This window comes from Lissotriton helveticus, chromosome 2_2 (genome assembly GCF_964261635.1).
Source record: "Lissotriton helveticus chromosome 2_2, aLisHel1.1, whole genome shotgun sequence".
In the NCBI taxonomy this organism is placed as follows: domain Eukaryota; kingdom Metazoa; phylum Chordata; class Amphibia; order Caudata; family Salamandridae; genus Lissotriton; species Lissotriton helveticus.
In genome coordinates, this window is record NC_136060.1 from 181,765,084 (window position 1) to 181,785,172 (window position 20,089).

A 20,089-nucleotide genomic window follows, 5' to 3' on the forward strand; every position below is an offset into this window, starting at 1 on the left:
TCCAGCCAATCCTGGCACTGCTCTCATGCACCGTCGAGATTTGCAGAAGGGGGTTGCCTCAGGCTCCACGAGATGCTGTCACGCTGAGAAAGAAGAAGAAAGAAGAAAAAGACAGAGGAGAGCGGAACACGGGTCCCCTCAATGCCCCTCCAGTGTTGAGCATCACCGTCCACCACTGCAGGAGTATTGCAGCCTTACATCTCAAAATAAAAAAGGGTTATAATTGAGGAACCTACCCCTACTGCAAACTTGCATTGGATTTTAGCTTCTGGATAACATCAATGAGAAATATGACTGAGGGTATGGATGATATTCAGGCTTGTAGTGTAGCTCCCTTTTCAAATCAAGAGATATTGTCCAGGGGCAAAGTTGCTGATTTTTTAACCTACCGACCTGGGTTATAAATCTGTGCTGCGCAATGAGACCAACATGTGTGTAATTCTGTGAGGTTTACTATTTCCCAGTACCTCTATTTGCAAATGTGCACAATGTAAGAAATATGTAACATTTGCAGGTTAGCATTGTCCCAAATATATTCATCAATCAACCCCCCCCTCCTTTAGTTAATGTCAACCAGGACCCCACACTATATTGTAGTATGTTCCTTGGAAAAGGGTATGCTCTATCAAACACCAACAAAAATAATTAAAACATCTTATAAAGGGATACCGAAAATTTGGTAATTGTGTAAACTAAACTGAAGAGTGCCTCTTCCACCTCAAAAATGTGTTCATAAACTAAGAAATTAGAAATCATGACCTAAATAGACTACAAAAAATATGTATTGTGGCTGCATAGTACAACTCTGAAAGAGTTCTAGAAATTAGTATAGTCTAGCAACATACTTAAAATGTCACAGCAATTTTAAGAACCCTAAACATATTTAGTGAAAATACAATAAAACAATACATTCAAGCACTAAAGAATACCTACTTGCTCTCCTGAAATATGTCTAAGAGAAGCTTTTGATCAATGTTTGGAAACATCTGCAAGAGTTGCTTCTCCTTAACAATAGTAGCACCATCTTTTCTGTGCTGGGGTGAAAACTGCTTCTAAAACAAAAAGAACACAATAATATAACTCAATAGAACACGGACACAAACTGCTTTTTATAATTTTCATTGAACACACTAGTCTTCTTTTCTACTGAGGGGTTTTAAGTAACATCCAAGACAACAAGAGTAAAACTCGAGTTGTCTATCATGCCACTCGGGAGCAATTTTAACTTATCTAGTCAGGCAGGCATATAAAATACAGAGGGGGCTTTGGAATGCAGCCTACAGAGACTGATTTCATTGCAATAATTGATTATCCACTGAGTGACAATACATCAATTATCAATATCTTCCAGAAAGATCTTGCTTTTGTAACAGTGGGAAGACAAGATGAACTGTCTAATTTTGTTCAACACAACCTAATAGTTTAGTCAGGGCAATTTTCACCTGTTGCCCGATCGTAGAGAACTTCGGAACAAAAGCAGGGGGGAAAGTGATCTCAAACACCTGTGGTACGCCTGTTTTAGGGACTGTATGCATCTACTATACCAGCTTTCATGGAATTTTGTTTTGAGTGATGGCATGTTGGCACCAGTGTCTGCAATTCACATGTGCAGAAGAGGAAAAAACCTGCCCCTAACTGACCAGTAGGGCTATTAAAAGTGTAAAATAGGGGGAGCGTGGCCTAGCGGCGCATCATGGTGGACGCGCTCTAGTTCAGCTCCCGGAAGCCGTTCAGTTATCCTCCACCATCCTGCCTGCATTAAACTGTAATCCTCCCCCATCTACAAAGCGGGTGTTTGGAGACACGGACGGATGGTACGGTGGCGGTGAAGCGCCGTGCAGATCCTGACAAGACCGTCTGGGGTGGCAGGAGTGCGGCAGAGCGAGCCTCAGGATGGCCTGCGTGGTGCCAGTGTGGCAGCAGTAGCCGCCCGAGGGCAGTCTAGAGATGGAGATCTCGGCAGCTGTATCGAGTTGCAGCTTTGAAGGCGATTCTGCTAGTGTGGCTCCTTGAATCCCGGGCCCTGGGGTGCCTGTCTCCAGTAAGGCCACCGGTGCTGCGGCCGTGTGGAAAGGGGGGCGGCCCTCTCCTTGAGGATTCTTGGAGGGAATATTGGCCCTGCGTGGGAGCATGGGCCGAAACGCGTGGCCTGACGGGCTGTTGTGCTGGACATGGCGAGTGGGGCGAAGGCAGCGGACATACTGCATGGCCCTGGCCTTCGGCGGTGACCGACCGGGCAGAGGTGGCTATACCCAGTGATCGGAGAGTGCCGGTACTATGTGCTGGATAGCGGGAGGAGATGCGGCTAGCTGTTAGCCTGTAGATGACTTTCGCTCCTGTGAGATTCCCCCTCCTATACAGGATAATTATACCGCAGATGGGCCTTGGGCCATACGTCCTGGAAACTGCGAGCTGCAAGGGCCTGGGGGACGCATGGGCAGCGTCTGGGGACCACTACTCATCGTTGGTGCGTGGGGGATGGGACTGGATCCATGCCCCTGTGCTGTCCAATTGCAGATACTCGGCACGTCCTGTTACTTCTTGACCGGACTGCATTGGCCCTGCCCCCCCACGAGCACTAGGTGGATACCGCTGGCCTGTCCTCACACCTGACTGCTCATGCCGCCCCCGTGGAGCTGTGGACCAGGGGGCCTGGTAGTTCAGGGACCCTTGTGACATCTAGAGACCAGTCGGCCTGGTTCGGGCGCCCGCACGGACTATACCATAACCAAGGCCAAGCAACCAAACTTTGCGGCCAAACAGACTACCTTAGACAAGTTTGCCAGGGTCGTGGCAACGGCGGCTGACCACGGGGAGTGGGTGGGGGAGAAGAGGGCTGGATCAGATAATGCAGGGCTCCTGTCTGCCATCACCCAGTTGAGGGTCACTAAAATTGATGCAGTTGGAGTGAATGTGACTTTGCTGCGCCAGCATCTACAGAACGGCATGGAGAGGATCATGGAGGCTGAGACCAGAGTACCCGGTGTGGAGGAGGCCATGGCGTCTCTCCAGCAGAAAGTCAACACACTCACAGCAGTGACCAAGGAGTCGGCATCGAGGGTCGAGGACACAGAGGGCTGCGCCCGCCAAAACAACCTCCGGTTCGAGGGGTTCCCCAAGGGCTGCGAGGCGAGTGAATGGGTAACTTTCCCATCAAATGGATCCGTGCCCTTGTGCCTCCGGAGTACCTCCCCTCTTGCTTCTTGATAGAGCGGGTTCATAAGGAGTTGGTGAGGGAGCCTCGGGCCATGGCCTGTCATAGCTAGAATCCTTCATTTTAATGATAGGGACGCTATCCTGAGGCATGCACGGAATCAAGACACTTCTCTTTGAATCCCACATATCAAGATTTTTCCTGACTACACAAAAATGGTTCAACAACAACACCAATCCTTCGATAAGGCAAAGAAAGGCCTAGAAAATACCCTATATGCTTCTGTTACCAGCCCGAATGCATGTAGTTTTTAACTCTCAACCCATTTTTTCCGATACCACATGCCCGCCGCACTTCGACTCGGACTCGTCATTAAGAGATAGGCGTTCGCGATGCGCCAAATCCACAGTGTAACTTCGGAACCGAATGCGCTCATCCTGGCAGACCAAATTCTGAGGCGAGAAACACTAAACGATACTCATGGACTTGTATACACAGGATGCACACACAGACGCCATTTGGAACGTTTTCTTCCTGTGAGATGGGTATTATCCCATCCTCTGAGAATTCCAGATGCAGGCACGTTCCAATCAGCTGCATCTCTAGAGTGCCAAAGAGCTTTGTTCTCAGGAACAGATTGTTGGCTGTTGAAGGGACATGTGGATCCAATGGATGGGTTCTAGGCCCCCCTTGGGGGCAGGCGAACACCTATTCTGTGACATATACTTCCATGTTTGTGAGGTATTGGGGTTGGGTAAGGGGGGTTATTCTGACATTTTAAATTTGACATGTACAGTCCTGGCACCCGCTTGCTTATACCTCCATGCACAGCTGACCCACTTATGTTCGTCCCAGGCTCAGATGGCTGACCTTAGAGGCCCAGCTGTAAGTTTGACGCCTTCTAGAGTCAGTGCCAGTTACATTTCCTTTGTAAACCAGGAGCCTTTCCCTCTGATACTGGCAGAATTGCTTCTATCATATTTTATCTTGGAGGGACAGCTGACAACTGGGCTACTCCACTTATTGAAACAAACAACCAGGTATTACATGGTTGGGGGGGTTAAAGAGATGATTCAACGTCTCTTTGCAAGGTCCACCTGTGTCCAGGCCAGTGGTAATGAGTTGTTAAACCTACATCGGGGTATTAAGGATCACCTTACTTATGTAACTGTCTTTGGTAAATTAGTTTCAGAAACTGAGTGGCCTGAGGGGAAAATAACTTTCCTCTTTTATAGAGGGTTGAGGGGTGACAAAGAATTCACTGGTGCACATCGCAGATTTACCCTCAGAGTGTTCCGAATTCATGGATTTAGTTGTCAGACTTGACCATAGTCTAAATGAATGCAAAGGAGACAGCTTTCAAGGGGAACCCAGACTACTGGTTGTGCGGTCGGAGTGGAAAGATACAGAGTCTAAGAGTCTGGACAGTGAGAACCCATGCAGAAAGGAAGCTTGCGTGGTCCCTTAACTGCAGAGGAAAAAGAAAATAGAAAGAAATGTAACCTGTGTTTATATTGCAATAAGGCCAGGCCTTTTGCACGAGAATGCTTTGCCAAACCGAAGGGAATTCTGAAGACTAGTGCCTTGACATCAGAATCGGTGCAGGAAAATTTGTGAGCACGGCTGACACAGGGTCAATCAATTGGGTGTTGTCCTTGAACAGACCCCCATTAACTGACTAAAACTTCATCTAAGATTCCACAACACTTTAAATATTTCAGTCACTCTCATCATTTAATCCCAACAGAAGCAAGTCCTGCCCATGAGCTTAGATTCCGGACCCAACAGAAATTTCTTAGGCTTTGCCCTGGCCAGTACATTCGACATTCCACAGGTTACGAAAAAGGTAGCAGAACATGTTAGAGCCATGGATGGCTCCGAGCTCTCATCTGGAATGATCGTATTTCAAACTATTCCATTATTCAAAGTATGTGAGAATGGGCATACAGAGGCTTTAATCTTTAACATCAGAGACACACCTACGTTTGGTGCTATTTTAAGAATTCCTTAGCTTCAGTTGCATAACTCAGTTATTGATTGGTCCCTCCATCTTGTCACCTTTGGGTCCAATTACTGTAAAAGTGATTGCTATAGTAGTGCAGCAGAATCACCACCTCCCTTGACTTGCACAGCCATAAAACTAGGGTCCTTGAACCAGCTTCCAGTAGAAACCAGGACTTTCAAAATGTCTTTGACGAACAGAAGGCAATACAACTATCCCCCAAAGGGATGTTGACTGCCGTATCGACTTGCCTCTGTGTGCTGCACTACCCTGCAGTCGCATGTATGCTCTCTCAGAACCTAAGACGGAACACTTAAAGAAATACCTAGGCAACATGCTAGCCTTAGGGTTTATACGCCATTCCACTTCTCCTGCGTCATTGGCGCTTTTCTTCATTTCAAACAGGGAAAGCAATTTTCAGGGGTGAGTAGATTACAGGGCCTTAAACAAAGTGAGCGTTAATAATAGGAGTCCTTTCCACTAATCCCAGTCTTGTTAGATCGGGTGCAAAAGTCCACTGTGTACACTTAACTGGACTTGGGTGGTGCTTACCACCTCATCCATGTCAAAGAAGGGGACCAGTGGAGGACCACTTTTTGAACTAAGTTCGGGCATTTTGAATATACAGTCATGCCTTTTGGATTGCATAATGCCCCAGTGGCTTTCCAATACTTTATCAATGAGGTTCTGTGAGATTTGCTGGATGTTTGTGTGGTCGTTTATATTGACAACATCTTGATCAATTCACAAGCATGACTGAACACAGAAACATGCCAGGACAGTCTTGCAACTGAACAGTGCTTTTAGCCAAATTGGACAAATGTACGTTCCATACCCAGTTTGTTGAGTTTCTGGGATATATCTAATTTCCAGAGGGGTTGACTATGGATACAAGAAAGGTCCAGGCTATTCTAGCTCGGCCAGGCCCAACCACTGAAAAGGAGGTACAGAGCTTCTTTAGTCTCTCAAACATTTATCGCCGATTTATCATACACGTTCCTGACAATGTAAGTCTCATCACCTGATTTTTACGAAAAAAAGGTACCTTTTGAGTGGTCTCAGGAGGCCACTGATGCCTTTAATTTACTAAAGGGAAGATTCACCACGCCCCTAAGCTTAGACATCCAGACGCCACACAGCCTTACTTTGTAGAGGCGGTTGACTCCCAGGCGGCTCTGGGATGTGTTTTATCACTGCGTAACACCACTAGAGAACAAAGGCATCAAGTTTTTTTTCTCAAAAAAATTGTTGTCAGCGAAACAAACTTGCACAGCTGCTGAACGAGAGTTGTTGCCATTAAAATTGTGCTTTCAAGAAGGCCAACACTACCTATTAGGGGCCCAGTATGTTGTCACGATCTACACTGACTATAAAAATCTTCAATTCCTCCTGTCTCTGAAGGCCTTGACCCCAAGGCAAGTAAGGTGTTTTTTATGTTTCAGTGAAGTGAATTTCCTTATCACCTATTGACCAGGTACTCAACAGGCAAAGGCTGATTTAATATCTAGATGGTGTTATTCAGATCAAGACACTCTGAGTCAGACACCACAGAACATTGTAGACTCAGAGCACATCACAGATCTCTGCAACTAGGACTCTTTTCTAGATAAGGTTACGCGTAGTTTGAATCCCGAAAAAATAAACTTTTGGGTGGCTTGGAAGGACAATCACATACACAAGGCCTTCCTTATTATGGTACCACCTTGTATGTCCCCACGAAGGAATTAAGCCAGGAAGCTCTAACCTGATGTCAGACACTCGTAAGCGGGTCATGAAGGAATCCAAAAGACTTTAGCAAACTGTTAGTGATGCTTTTGGTGGCCTACCTTGTCAAGAATGTGCATGACTACATTCGGACCTGTCCAATAGGTTCTCAAAATAAGGTCTCCCATTCTGCCCAATTGGTTATTTAAGAACCTTGTCCATACCACCTCATCCCTGGCTTACCATCAGCATAGATTTTATTACTGACCTTCCCAACTCTAATAGCTATACTACCATTTGGGTAGTAGTAGATTTTTTTTCCAAGATGGTGCTTTTTGTTGCCCATCAATAAATGCCCACCACCAAAGCCATGCTGTTCATTCCAAAAATGAGGTGATTGCAAAGGCTCTCTTCGGTCATTATTTCTGATTGAGCCCGCAATTCATTTCCCAATTTTGGCGCAGTCTTTTTTATAATTGGGGTTTGCTAACATTGGCGCTATTCTTTATTATTAATTTTAACTAACGTGGAGTGTGTTATACTCCTCTTTCCTCTTGCATTTTGCACTCTTTGCGGGGACTGCCTGTCCTGAGTTTTGTTAGGGCCACGCGCCTTTCCCGAGCAGCGTTCTAGTCGCTGCACGCCGTCCTGACACCAGCCTACTTAACGGGCAGTGTTCAGGAGTGCAGCGTCGTGAAAGGTTGATTTTTTAAATGTTGAACTTTGCGTTTTTATTGTCAAATTGTTTGTGAATCTGCTGTGTGCATTTCTACTTGGGCTGCTAATCCTGTGGGAATGTCCTGAGTCTTGTTTGGGCCACGCATGTTCCCCGAGCAGCGTTCTAGTCGCTGCACGCCGTCCTGACACCAGCCTACTTAATGGCCAATGTTCGTTCGCGCAGCGGACATGCCAAAGGCGCGCCTAAGGCAAGCCAGTCTGCGACCATCAGCGCCAAGACAGCAACCAGGGCCAGCTGTGCTGCCCGTTTTAAATCAAATGCTGGCGGCAGGTTACAATACTGTGGGGAATCCCTGCAAATACTCCGGCCGCCCTTCTGACCCCCGTCTGACCATTGTGTCATGCCTAACCATGGGGTGGCTGTCTGTAGATCCTGTGGTTTTGTGCCAACATTAGACATCTCATTCTGCAAGGCCTCCAGTAACTCCGAGGGTGCCCCTCGTATTAGGGCTGCTCTCATTAATGCTAGATCGCTCAGGAAACATCATATTGATGTTTTTGACCTGGTCTCTGATATTTCTATGGACCTTTTATTTAATCACCGAAACCTGGCTGGATCTGTCCTCCAATCCAGTTGTTGCTCTGGCTACCCCGGCAGGCTATAAATTCTGTCGGGTTGACCGCCCAGTTGGCAGGAGTGGTGGTCTGGCTATCCTGTACAGGAATAAATGGGTTCTTAAAAGTGAGGTCTCCAGCTCTTGGGCCGAGTGTGAGATCCTAGACTTTAGTATTTACATCTACGCTCACTTCACATTAGGTGGGTCCCTTATTTAATGTCCCCCTGGCCCGGCTACGGGTTTTCTTAAAGCATGTGGGGATGCGGTTGCTGAGCGAGCACTTCATTTCGCGAATTACCTAGTATTAGGAGATGTGAATCTTCACCTTGATTAATGCGAGGCAAGGGACTCCATAGTTTTTCTTGATTCTCTCCAATTGGCTCAACTTTCTCAATGGGTCAGTCATCCTACTCACCAAGGGGGCCACACTTTGGATTCCATTTGCTATAATTTTCCCATCCAGGTGGCTATGCCCCTTCCAGTCTCCTGGTCAGATCACTACCTTATCCATTTTTCCTGGGAAGTGCCCCAGCCTGCTTTGCCGGTTGGTGGCCATCGTCCTCCAACATTCGGCAAAATTGACCCTTTGCGGTTTAATAGCATCTTGGCCGCTTCTCGGCCTTCCCTTCAGCAAGATCTGGTGGGGAGTGTATCGAGCTTTAATGAATGGATCTCTGACTCAGTGGCGGCGCTATCTTCATCGCGCCGTCCCAAGTTTACCACAGAGTCTCCCTCTAAACCTTGGTTTTCGCCTGAGCTCAAAGTTTTGAAACATGAGTGTAAGTTACTGGGGAGGGCGTGGCGGTCTAGCAGCTATTGTTCTGCTGTTAAACATGCACTTAGAATGAAACAAAAAAGCTATTATACTGCTATAGCTTCAGCTAAAGGGCGGTACTTTTCCTTGCGTATTGACCAAGCCAAAAACAATGTTAAATACATTTTTTCCATTGTGCAGAGCTTTATGTCTCCAAGTGCTCAGGCACGTTTTGCTCCAGTCTCTGAGCCTTGGTGCAATACACTTGCTAAGTTCTTTTTGGATAAGATTTGTGGCATTCAGACTTCTCTCTCTTCGTGTCTTACTTCACCCATAGCCCTCCCTCCTCTATTGCCTTTAGTTGGCTCTTCCAACTTTCTGTCGACTTTCTCGCCAGTGGATCTGCCCAGCACTCTCAAAATTTTGAAAGGCTTAATATCAGGCTCGCCCTCCGATCCCTGTGCGGCCAGACTTTTGGCTTCAGCTGCAGATGTCATCAATCCTGAAGTCAATAAGATCATTAATATCTCGTTGCAGGATGCTTTGGTTCTGACAATCTGGAAGCAAGCTAAAATTCTCCCCCTCTTGAAGAAGCTTACTTTGGATCCATTGGTCCCTGGAAATTACTGCCCTATCTCTCTCCTACCTAGCTTGGCTAAGGTATGTGAGAAGGTGGTTACAAATCAACTCACCGAGTTTGTCGAGGCCATGGGTCTGCTCCATCCGGCTCAGTCTGGATTCCGAGCCTCGTTTAGCACTGAGTCAGCTCTCTTGGAGGTGTCGGAGGTTATCCGGGACTGCATGGATACCGGCGGGAGGATGGCTTTGGTTATTCTTTACCTCTCAGCAGCATTCGATAGATTGCCCCACTCCCTGCTTCTTGACCGTCTCTTGAAGATTGGCATATCAGGGTTAGCCTTGGGCTGGATCAGGACTTTTCTTGATGGCCGCTCACAGCAGGTCTGGCTGCCACCTTGCGCCTCTGCTTCCCAGCCGATGGCCACTGCCGTCCCACAGGGGTCATCCCCTTCTTGTTTAATATCTATGTCACCCCGCTGGTTTATTTAGCTGAAACATTAGGGGCTAAGGTGATGGCCTATGCGGATGACACCCAGCTGTTATTCACCTGGGAAAAGGATGACGATTCGGTCTTCTCTGCTCATCAGTGACTCTCCTCTGTCTTTCAATGGCTTGCTCAGGCACAGCTCAAATGTAAAGAGGACAAATCCGAGATACTCTTGTTCGGCAAATTTCCAGCAAACTTTAGAGAGAAACTTTGGCCCCCAGGTTCTACTCTGCCTAGTATGATGGTAGGATATGCTAAGAATCTGGGGGTATGGTTAGAGGACAACCTGACCTTCGCAATCCTGGTTAAGAAGCTGGTCGGGTCCAGTTTTGGCATCTTGAAAACATTGAAGAAGTTTCTTCCTTTCCTTCAAAAGTCGGCCAAGGAAACTGTTGTTCGCTCCCTGATCCTCTCCCGCCTGAATTACGCCAATGCATTGTACGCTGGCATCCTGAGCTATCTTGTGAACAAACTTCAGATAGTGCAAAACTCGGCGGCCAGGCTCCTGCTGGGTCTCACAAGCAGGAGCAGTGTGCGCTCTCATCTGCGCTCTTTCCATTGGCTTCTGGTGGAGGCTAGAATAAAATTTAAGATTCTGACTATTGCCCATAGTGCTTTTTACAGCCGAGGGCCCACCTATCTCCAGAAGAGATTTTACTTTTATGTCCCGGGGAGACAGTTACGCTCCTCCTCACAACGGTTGGCGCAGACCCCTCGGTTCAACCTACAAAGGTTTGGCGGGAGCTCCGTTGTGCGCAAAGCTTCGTTAGCATGGAACACCCTCCCACTGGCCTTACGTAGCATCCAAGATCTTATGACTTTTAAGAAAAAGTTCAAAACCTTTCTCTTTTAGTTTATCATTTGACTTTCTACCTGTTCTCTGGCTCGCGCCGGGACACTCCTCGGAGTAGCTGTGCGCGTTATAAATTGAATAAATAAATAAATAAATATCATTGGACATCGTTGCTCAGCTGTCGCCTGCCTATTCTCCCTGTTCTTCTGGAGGTGCTTAACTCCTCCATATCCAGCTGTCAGGTACCTCTCTCATGGAAACACGCCATGATAAGAGCACTCCTAAAAAAAAAAAAAATCAATCTCGACCCTGAGTTATGGGGTAACTATCGCCCAGTCTCGCTCAAGATTCTCTCAGAACACCTAAAAACCCACTCCCTACTGCATATTTCCCAAACTGGCTTCCGCCCTAACCATAGTACGGAAACAGCTTTATTAGCAGTAGTAGAGGAATCAAGGAAAATCCTCGACCAAGGAGGAGTAGCGGCGGCAATCCTACTGGACCTGAGCTCCGCATTCGATACTGTCAATTATAACATCTTATTTGACAGACTTAGAATGGTGGGAGTCTCAGGCGAAGCTTTGGGATGGACTAAGTCCTTCCTGAAGCATAGATCATTCCAGGTATTTGAGGGTAATTGCACCTCTAAGCACATGCCATTAACGTGCGCAGTCACTCAGGGCTCATCATTAAGTCCCAATTTATATAATGTTTATCTAAAACCTCTTGCTGAGCTAGTCCTTCCATATGGGATTCAGATCATCACCTATGCAGACGACATGCAGCTAATAGTAGCGCTAAACAACCCAAAGAATATGCCAGTCAATCTAGTAGCCTGTATGGAAACCGTGGCCACATGGATGGACCAGTCAGGTCTCAAGCTTAATGGAGACAAGACTGAGCTAATGATCTTGGGTAACCACCTCAGTGCCACAGATGGAATGAGCTGGCCTAGCTCTCTTGGGCCACCACCAGCCCCCAAAGAGCAAATCAAAAGTTTGGGAGTCTGGTTGGATAAGTCCCTTAATTTCAACACCTGGGCAGTCAAGTTGTTACAGCAAACAATAATGGACGGAATGCTGACAATGCAAACATTCTGCCCCAGTCAAAAGATCTGGGTTAAATCCATTGTTCTTTTGCCCACTACGCCACCCCAGTTTGGACCCAGCCATATGCAAATCAGTCTTGACCCTGTGCCTCATGGGAACAGTCCAGACCGAACTGCCAGGCCAGGTCCCCCTGGACCGGAAACAAGCATCCTGGGACGGGATTCAGGGTATGTCACCCTTCTTCAGCCAGACTAGCTTGAATCCAGTGGTACAGTGAGCAATAATAATAATAATAATAATAATCCACAAGGGACCCACGTCTGGGCATACCCATCCCTATTAGGGCGAAAAGTGTTACAACAAACAAATGCAGTCAGTGTTGGCCGCCTCCTGTTCCTCCCCACACCAGCCCGAAGAGTGGTGGTCCAGGTGCTGGTACTCTCCCGCATGGACTACGGGAACTCCTTCTACCTTGGCCCTACAAAGTCCACCACAAGGAAACTGCACGTGGTACAGAACTGCGCAGCCAGGCTGCTGCACCACACCCCACGTGGGGACCTCTGACCCTGCTCGCAGGCAGTTTGCTCGCCACGCTGCTGCACGGCCCTGTCTGTCTGTGCCTGCCTCGCTGCCCGTACCTGCATTATTTTTGTTTAATTTTGTTGTCTCTAAGCCTAATTTGTTTCACTCTGTGCCTAAATTGTTTTCTTTCTCATGTGCCAGATTACTGTTCCTCGCCTGCCTCGCCGCCCCTTCCCACACTGTCTTTGCTTAATTTTGTTTTCTCTGTGCCTGATTTGTTCCACTCTGTGCCTAAATTGTTTTCTTTCGTTTGTGCCTAAACTGCCGTTCCTCGCCCGTTTTCCCGCCGCAGCGTCCCTGCGGCCCGCCCCCCGCTCTCCCATTCGCTGCCCTGTACCCGCCTCCCAGCTGCTCCTCCCTCCCACTTCCCCTCATATGGAGGCCGCGACGCTGTCGCACCGAAGGTGCGCCTAAGGCAAGTCCGTCTGCGTCAGTCCGCGCCTGGAACGCGCCCAGCGCCAAGACCCCTGGCACCCTCAAGGGCCACGACACCCGCATCCGCTATGACTCCAGCACCCTCTCCACACTCAACGCCGGACGATCACGCACCTGCTGCCTGGCTGCCCCAATGCGTACCCAAGGACCCTTCTCCTGCCGTATCTGCAGCTTCACCGGCCCGCCAACCCACCCACCAAAGACCCCAACTACCTCAGATGCATCCTTCTCAACACAGCTCCGCACGCAAACACGCCGTTGAACTCTTGGACCTACTGGATTCCAACACCCGAGGCGTCGCCTTCTTGACGGAGACCTGGCTGAACCCCTGCTCAGCACCAGACATCGCCATAGCCATCTCAGAAGGCTACAAGATCACCTGCAAGGACCGCACCAACGGAGTAGGAATCGCCATCGTCCACAAGAACACTCTCAAAATCTCGACATAACCAGATGACACCCTCAGCACCGCCAAACACTTGCACTTGCCACACCGACCCCCAACACCACCCTCAGAGGAACCCTTGTCTACAGACCCCTCGGACCACGACCACAGTTCAGCGACTCCATCGTGACCTCATCAGTACACACGCCCTCACCTCCATGGACTACATTCTCCTTGGGGACCTGAACTTCCACCTCGAGAACAACAACGGCCCCAACTCTTCCGCCCTGATCGATAACCTCGGGCTCAGACAACTCATCACAACACACACCCACTCTGCTGGCCACACGCTGGACCCCATCTTCTCAGCAAGCTCCTACATCGTCTTCAACCACACCACCGAACTCCACCGGACCGCCCACAGTTGCATCCACTTCACCTTCCGTAAACCCACCACACACCACCGCACCCAGCAGATGACCCGCCGCTGCTGGAGCAAAGTCACGGAAGAACAGCTAACCACCACCCTCGCCCAAAGCCCGCCCACAGACTCGACCGTCCCCGACGCCGCAGCCCGCAACCTCAGACAATGGATCGACGACCGCGCCAACACCCTTGCCCCGCTCAAGAAACCCTGCAACAGCCACACCAGAAAGAAAGCAAGCTGGTTCTCCGAAGACCTCCAGTCCTCCAAGCAAACTTGCCGAAAGCTAGAGAAGAACGGGATCCGTGAACGAACACCGGAAAGCTACGCAGCCCACAAGAACGCCACCCGCAGACACTACCACCTCATCAGATCCGCCAAAAGGATCTCCTTCAAAGACCGCCTAGACAACAACGTACACAACAGCAAAGAGCTCTTCCACATCGTGAAGGAACTCTCCAACCCCAGCTCCAACACCAACGACATCCCACCCTCACAAGACCTGTGCAACTCACTGGCCACCTTCTTCCACCACAAGATCGCAGACATCCACGACAGCTTCAACACCGTGACCGCCCCGGCTACCACCAAAACCTCCACCCCCATGACCACCACCCGCACCAACCGCCTGACCTACTGGACCCACATCAACGACAAGGACACCATCAAGATCATGAATTCCGTCCACTCCAGATCCCCGTCAGACCCATGCCAACACAGACATCTTCAACAAAGCAAGCACCACCATCGCACCCCATCTCCGGAAAGTTATCAACATATCCTTCGAGACAGCTACCTTCCCGGAGAGCTGGAAGCACACCGACATCAACCTTCCTCAAAAAACCCAAGGCGGACTCCAAGGACCTCGAGAACTTTGACCCATCTCCCTGCTCCTGTTCCCAGCAAAGGTCATCAAGAAGGCTGTCAACAAACAACTGACTAGATTCCTCGAGGAGAACTGCATTCTGGAGCCGTCCCAGTCCGGGTTCCGCAGCATCCACAGCACAGAAACTGCCCTCATCGCCGCCACCGACGACATCAGGACCCTGCTAGACAACAGAGAAACGGCGGCCCTCATCCTCCTGGACCTGTCAGCCACTTTCGATACTGTCAATGTGCTTTTTTCCTATGAGTAGGCTGGTTAGAAGATCGGGTAGGGACTCTATAAAAGATGTACATGTCCCTGGGGGCCTGTAGATAAGACTGCCAGAGAAGGAGGATGTGGGGAGAGTACCAATCCAAATTGTATGGCCTCGCAATTGGTTAGTTTGAGGTGTTGATGGAGCAGCTAAATAGTAGCTTATAAATGATGGCCACGCCGCCTCCTGCTTTGCCTACCTGATCCAATCTGTGTATGCCATAGTCTGGGGGGGGGGTCATTATGATGTCTGGCGCTGAGCTTTCCTTGTGCCACGTTTCTGTAATAAACAGAACATCAAGGGCTTCCTCCTCTATTAGCATCCAGATTTCCATTGTGTGGCTTGGGAGGGATCTGCTGTTGATGGGGCCCATCTTCCAATGTTTCTAACCGCGGTCTTAGAATGATAGCAATATTTGACGAGATAAGAACAAGATTTAAAGGCCTGTTTACAGAAAACAAGTTTGTGGAAGAATACAGTAAACAAAGTATGGGCCACAGGAGGGCCAAACTCAAGTTGGACAGCCTAAGGCAAATAATGCCATTAAATGGAAAGCATTAAACTATGAGCTACAAACCACAAAGCCAATGGTAAGCAATGGGTGGAATGCAATCCCAGGGAAGCTTTCAGAAGCCCATAAAAAGCCATTGGCAAACCAGGCCGCTGTCTGGTAGGCTTCGACCTAAAAAAGAGAAGCTATAAAAACTTATCCTGATCTGATGATAAATGTTTGCACAATCATGTGATAAAAGACAATTATGCAGCGGACAGACATGAGGCCTGTGGTTTAAAGTTACCTTGTTGAAAGAGGAAGAAGGTGGAGGGAAAAAACAAAAAAAAGATTAAAGTGTTTAACACTAATAACAAACTGATATATGATAGGATGTACCCTGGAGTCTTCTGATAATGAAGGCTTCTGATTTTCATATTTTGTCTAAGAAACATGTGCTACCAAATGACCGAACAAATCATAGAGGCTTTGTGTGTGCTTTTCACAGCATAATAGCAATGTTAAATTTCACAGTGGGAAAAACAAAAATTGTAATTTGGCTTAAAGTGGAGATTGGGTTCGGAGTTAGGTCCTTTGCTGTGTTCCTATACCATTTATGACTGTTCTGGGACAACTTGATTTCTGGACGCATTGATAAAAAGAAGCACATCTCAAATCATGCTAAGATCGTTCAAATCAAAAATCAAACATTTCGACTGTGCAACTGATAACCCTACCACTTGTGTGCGACTCTATATGTTTTGGCTTATGAAAAGGCCAGAGGAGGGGTTGTTTTATTCATCATGAAAAGCAATCTCCTTTTTGTAAGTAACAGAAGTATAACAGTACACACTTGACAAACATACCATATGCTCTCTCTGTTGAAAGGCAACTTCTTCCGACATAATTTTCCTAAGTGACACTTTTTGGGTCCGGGTGTTCCAGTGGTCCATAAAGGGTAAGTCCCCTGAAATCTCATGCTGATGAGCAGAGGCACACATGGTTTCTGAAGCCACAAGTTCAGGAACTGAGCTGGCACTGAGCTCCTGCGCCTTACTATCTGTGTAATGAGGTAAGCGTGGCAGTGTTTTATCGTCGGTGCAGAACTGCTCATCTGCAAGAAACAGAAGGAGAAAACTGTAATCAGTTAAGCTGTAGTCATTCGAATACTAGAATTTAGGAAAACGTGCTCATTTATCAAGTCCACTGATGACCTCACTGATGTCCATGAATCGGGCCACATACTCCAATATGCAGGCTAGCACAGCAGCAGAACAGGAGTTGGGTGATCTCTGCCACGCATCCCAAGAGCTGAGCAGCCAGGAATACCGCTTAACCAACTGAAATGCAGCCTAAATACAGGAATGAATACAGAGTTCTTTCAAACTATCTTGACAGGAGCTGCAGTTAGGAACTATATGGCTGGAAACCTTGTTAGCAATGTACTTACACTCTGTTTGTACCTGGTGAGTGCCAGAACAATCCTAAGCTGGACGAGTTGCAGGCAAAGTTCCCCGAGCTGAAACTTCCAGTGTAAAGAGTTTACTTCTAGGACCAACAACATAGCACTGCTTCACCACTACGCAATAGCATAGAGTATCCTAAAAGAATGCATAACTGTTAGAACTGGGGGTCTTTAGTTGGAAGAGGTAGGTACCTTTGACCAAACAGGGATCCTTGCTTATAGTCAGGGTAAGGGGGTACACTTCTAAAATAAATCCTGCTCACACCCTTGGTAGCTTGGCACGAGCAGGCAGGCTTATCTCAGAGGCAGTGCGTAAAGCATTTGTGAACACACTCAGTAATACAGTGAAAACACTACAAATGGACACCAGACTTAACACAAGACCAAACGACAAACATCCACAATACTGTAATCAAAAATAGGCTTTAAAATAGTAGCAAAAGGTTTAGTTCAAATGTAGATGGTAAATGCGACACTTTACTCTCAAGTACCTTGGATGCGTCACGCAATACAAACAAAAGGGTCGCAGGTAAGGTGATGTGTTGGTTCCTTGCTTCCGGGGAGGTGATGCGTTGGTTCCTTACTGCAGCGCAGGGGTGGTGATGCATCAGTTTCTTACTGTGATCCAGTGTGATGCGACAAGATGGTGGCTCGATGCAATGCGACTATCCGGTGGATACGAGAAAATGGCGTCGCGATGCGAAAACGTTGGATGTGATGCATGCACGCCTGATAGGCATGCTACGAACTCGGTAACTTCTGAGCAGTGACAGGCCCGGCGACACGCGTCCCTGGGGATGCGGCGGCGACCTCTGCAGTGGCGACACGCTTCGTCGATGAAGCGACGGCGAACAGCTGCAGCGGCGGCATGCTTCTTTGGCGATGCGACGGCAACTGCTGCAGCGGTGACATGCTTCTCCTCGTTGCGCGCGCTTCCCGCTCCCATCGACTCGTAGTCTTCTCAGAGGGCCCAAACAACAGTAGGCACCTCTTTGCAGGCAGAATCTCTCAACCAGCCCATAACCTTGGGGGTGGTAAGGGGTGGTGAATTTATAACTTACCCCACACTTCTCCCACAAGGACTTCATATACTTAGAAATGAGGTTTGTACCACGGTCTGACACCACCTCTCTGGAGAACCCCACACGGAAGAAAATCCCCATCAGTGCACGTCCCACAATGGGGGCCATCACTGTCCTGAGAGGGATGGTGTCCGGGTACCGGGTGGCATGGTCCACCAAGACCAGGATGAACCTGTTGCCCATGGCTGTCTTGGGATCCAGAGGCCCCACAATGGCAATGATCACCATTTCAAAGGGGGAGCTGACCACAGGTAAAGCCTGGAGAGGAGCCTTTTGCTTCCTTCCACTCTTTCCACTTACCTGGCAAGTCTGACAGGTCCTGAAGTGGCTCTCTGTGTTGTCAGCGGCAACAAATGGGTAAAATGCATTGGGGACCACCTGTTCTTCAGACACCAGGTGAGACTTGACAGCTATCACACGGTCTCTGGTGTCTCTAAGAGCTTCCACTCTATGGCCATTGATGGTCACCCACTGCCTGTACTTTTTAGTGTTATCAGGCAGCTGGGTCCTGGGGACCACCTCACAGTCTCCTAAAGAGACATGGGACATCTCTGTGGGACCCCACCCACCTTGGGCACCCATCTCCTCCTCCAGGGCTACACTCGCCATCTGCCAGGGCGGTGCACCAGTGGATGCTGTCTTGTCCCTCTGTGGGCACTGGAGATCATAAAACCTATGGCCCACTTCACCACACTTGAAGCACTTCAGGGGTCCCTGATGAACAGGTTTACCTGTCGGAGCCCAGGGCTTCTTCTCAGGGGGAGGCTGGGACCTTTCCCTTGGTTCCTTTAGGGATTACTTTGGAGCCCTTTCTGGATCTCCCTCTGTTTACCCTTGTCCCCCCCACTCTTCTGCTGGGGACCCTACCCACCTTTGGCGGAGTCACTCCCATGACACTTCTGGACCCGGGTGCTCACCCAGTGGTCCGCCTCCTCAGCAAGCTTCCTAGGGTTAGTCAGCTTGCTATCAATAAGGTGTTGGTGTAGCTCTGGAAAACAATTAATTGAAAAGTGATCCCATGAAATCCAATTATAGAGCACTTCAAAATCATTCACTTTGCTACCCTTCAACCAACGATCTGCCACAGAAAAACATATTCTACCTAAGTGCTAGACTCCAGTTTCTTACAATTCCTAAACCTTGGTCTATAAAGCTCAGGGGTAAACCCATACCTGGACATTAAGGCCTCTTTCATGTGTACATAAGAATTCTGATCTTCACAAGGCAAATCTAATCAAGTGTCCCGTCCATCATTGAGGAACCGTCCTCACAACCCTGCTACCCAATCCTTCTCAGGGACCCGGTGGGAGGACATAGCTACCTCATAGGCCTTGAACCATTGCCCAATATCTTCATTCTTATGAAATTCCTTAATAACATCCTTGGGAATGAATACTCTTGTTTCTACAGGCACAGGTGGTGTGCTGCCACCGGAGGGAGTAATCTCTAAACTTCTTGCTTTCAATTCCAGCTCTCTCAACATCCTTTCATGCTCTAAATGCATCCTCTTTTCATCCAAGGCTAACTTCTTATTCTCTAACTCCATCTGCCCACCCATCTTGAGCTTGGCTAGCTCCATCTTGTGCATTCTATCACTCTCCCTGTCCTCCAACTCCTCTGGGGCCAGGCCCGTTGAAGAAACACTGCTGCCTGGCCTTGAAGGTACTTTTTCCCTGGTCAGGCCCAATGGCCCATCCAGCTGCCCATCTGCATTCTCTGCCCCATCCCTAGGCTCTACAGGATGCTCAGTAGCATTCCTAGATTCCAACCGGCCCTCAGCGCCTTTTGGAACTCTTTCTTCTTGGAGATGCCTTTCACAGGGATTTTAAATCTTTTGCAGAAGGTTTTAAGCTGTGGCACAATGTAGGTATCCAACCTATCATTTTCAAACTGTTGATCCATAGATGCATTGGATGCTGCTTTGCTCATGGTGAAAAACAGTTGGTAGTTCTCAAAAAGCAAAAAGAAGTTCCAAGGATAATATACACCAATCACTGTGTATGAGTCACAAATGCAAGTCCAAATCCTCACCGCTGACAACCAATGTTAGAGCTGGTGGTCTCTAGTTCGCAGAGGTAGGTACTTTTGACCAAATAGGGACCCTTGCTTCTAGTCAGGGTAAGGGGGTACACTTCTAAAATAACCCCTGCTCACCCCCTTGGTAGCTTGACACAATCAGGTAGACTTATCTCAGAGGCAGTGTGTAAAGCATTTGTGAACACACTCAGGAATACAGTGAAAACACTACAAATGGACACCAGACTTAACAC

General features: G+C 48.3%; 1 protein-coding gene across 2 annotated transcripts in view; it reads right to left on the minus strand.

Moving 5' to 3' along the window:
• The window catches only part of N4BP2 (NEDD4 binding protein 2), a 1,406,797-nt gene that overhangs the window by 328,799 nt on the left and 1,057,909 nt on the right, over positions 1 to 20,089 (minus strand). For both annotated transcript variants that reach the window (XM_078678311.1, XM_078678313.1), the window contains exons 11-12: positions 16,139 to 16,386; positions 934 to 1,052 (exon numbers count right to left, since the gene is read on the minus strand). In XM_078678311.1, coding sequence (XP_078534437.1) covers positions 934 to 1,052; positions 16,139 to 16,386 — 367 coding nt within the window. The remainder of the gene's footprint in view (positions 1 to 933; positions 1,053 to 16,138; positions 16,387 to 20,089) is intronic.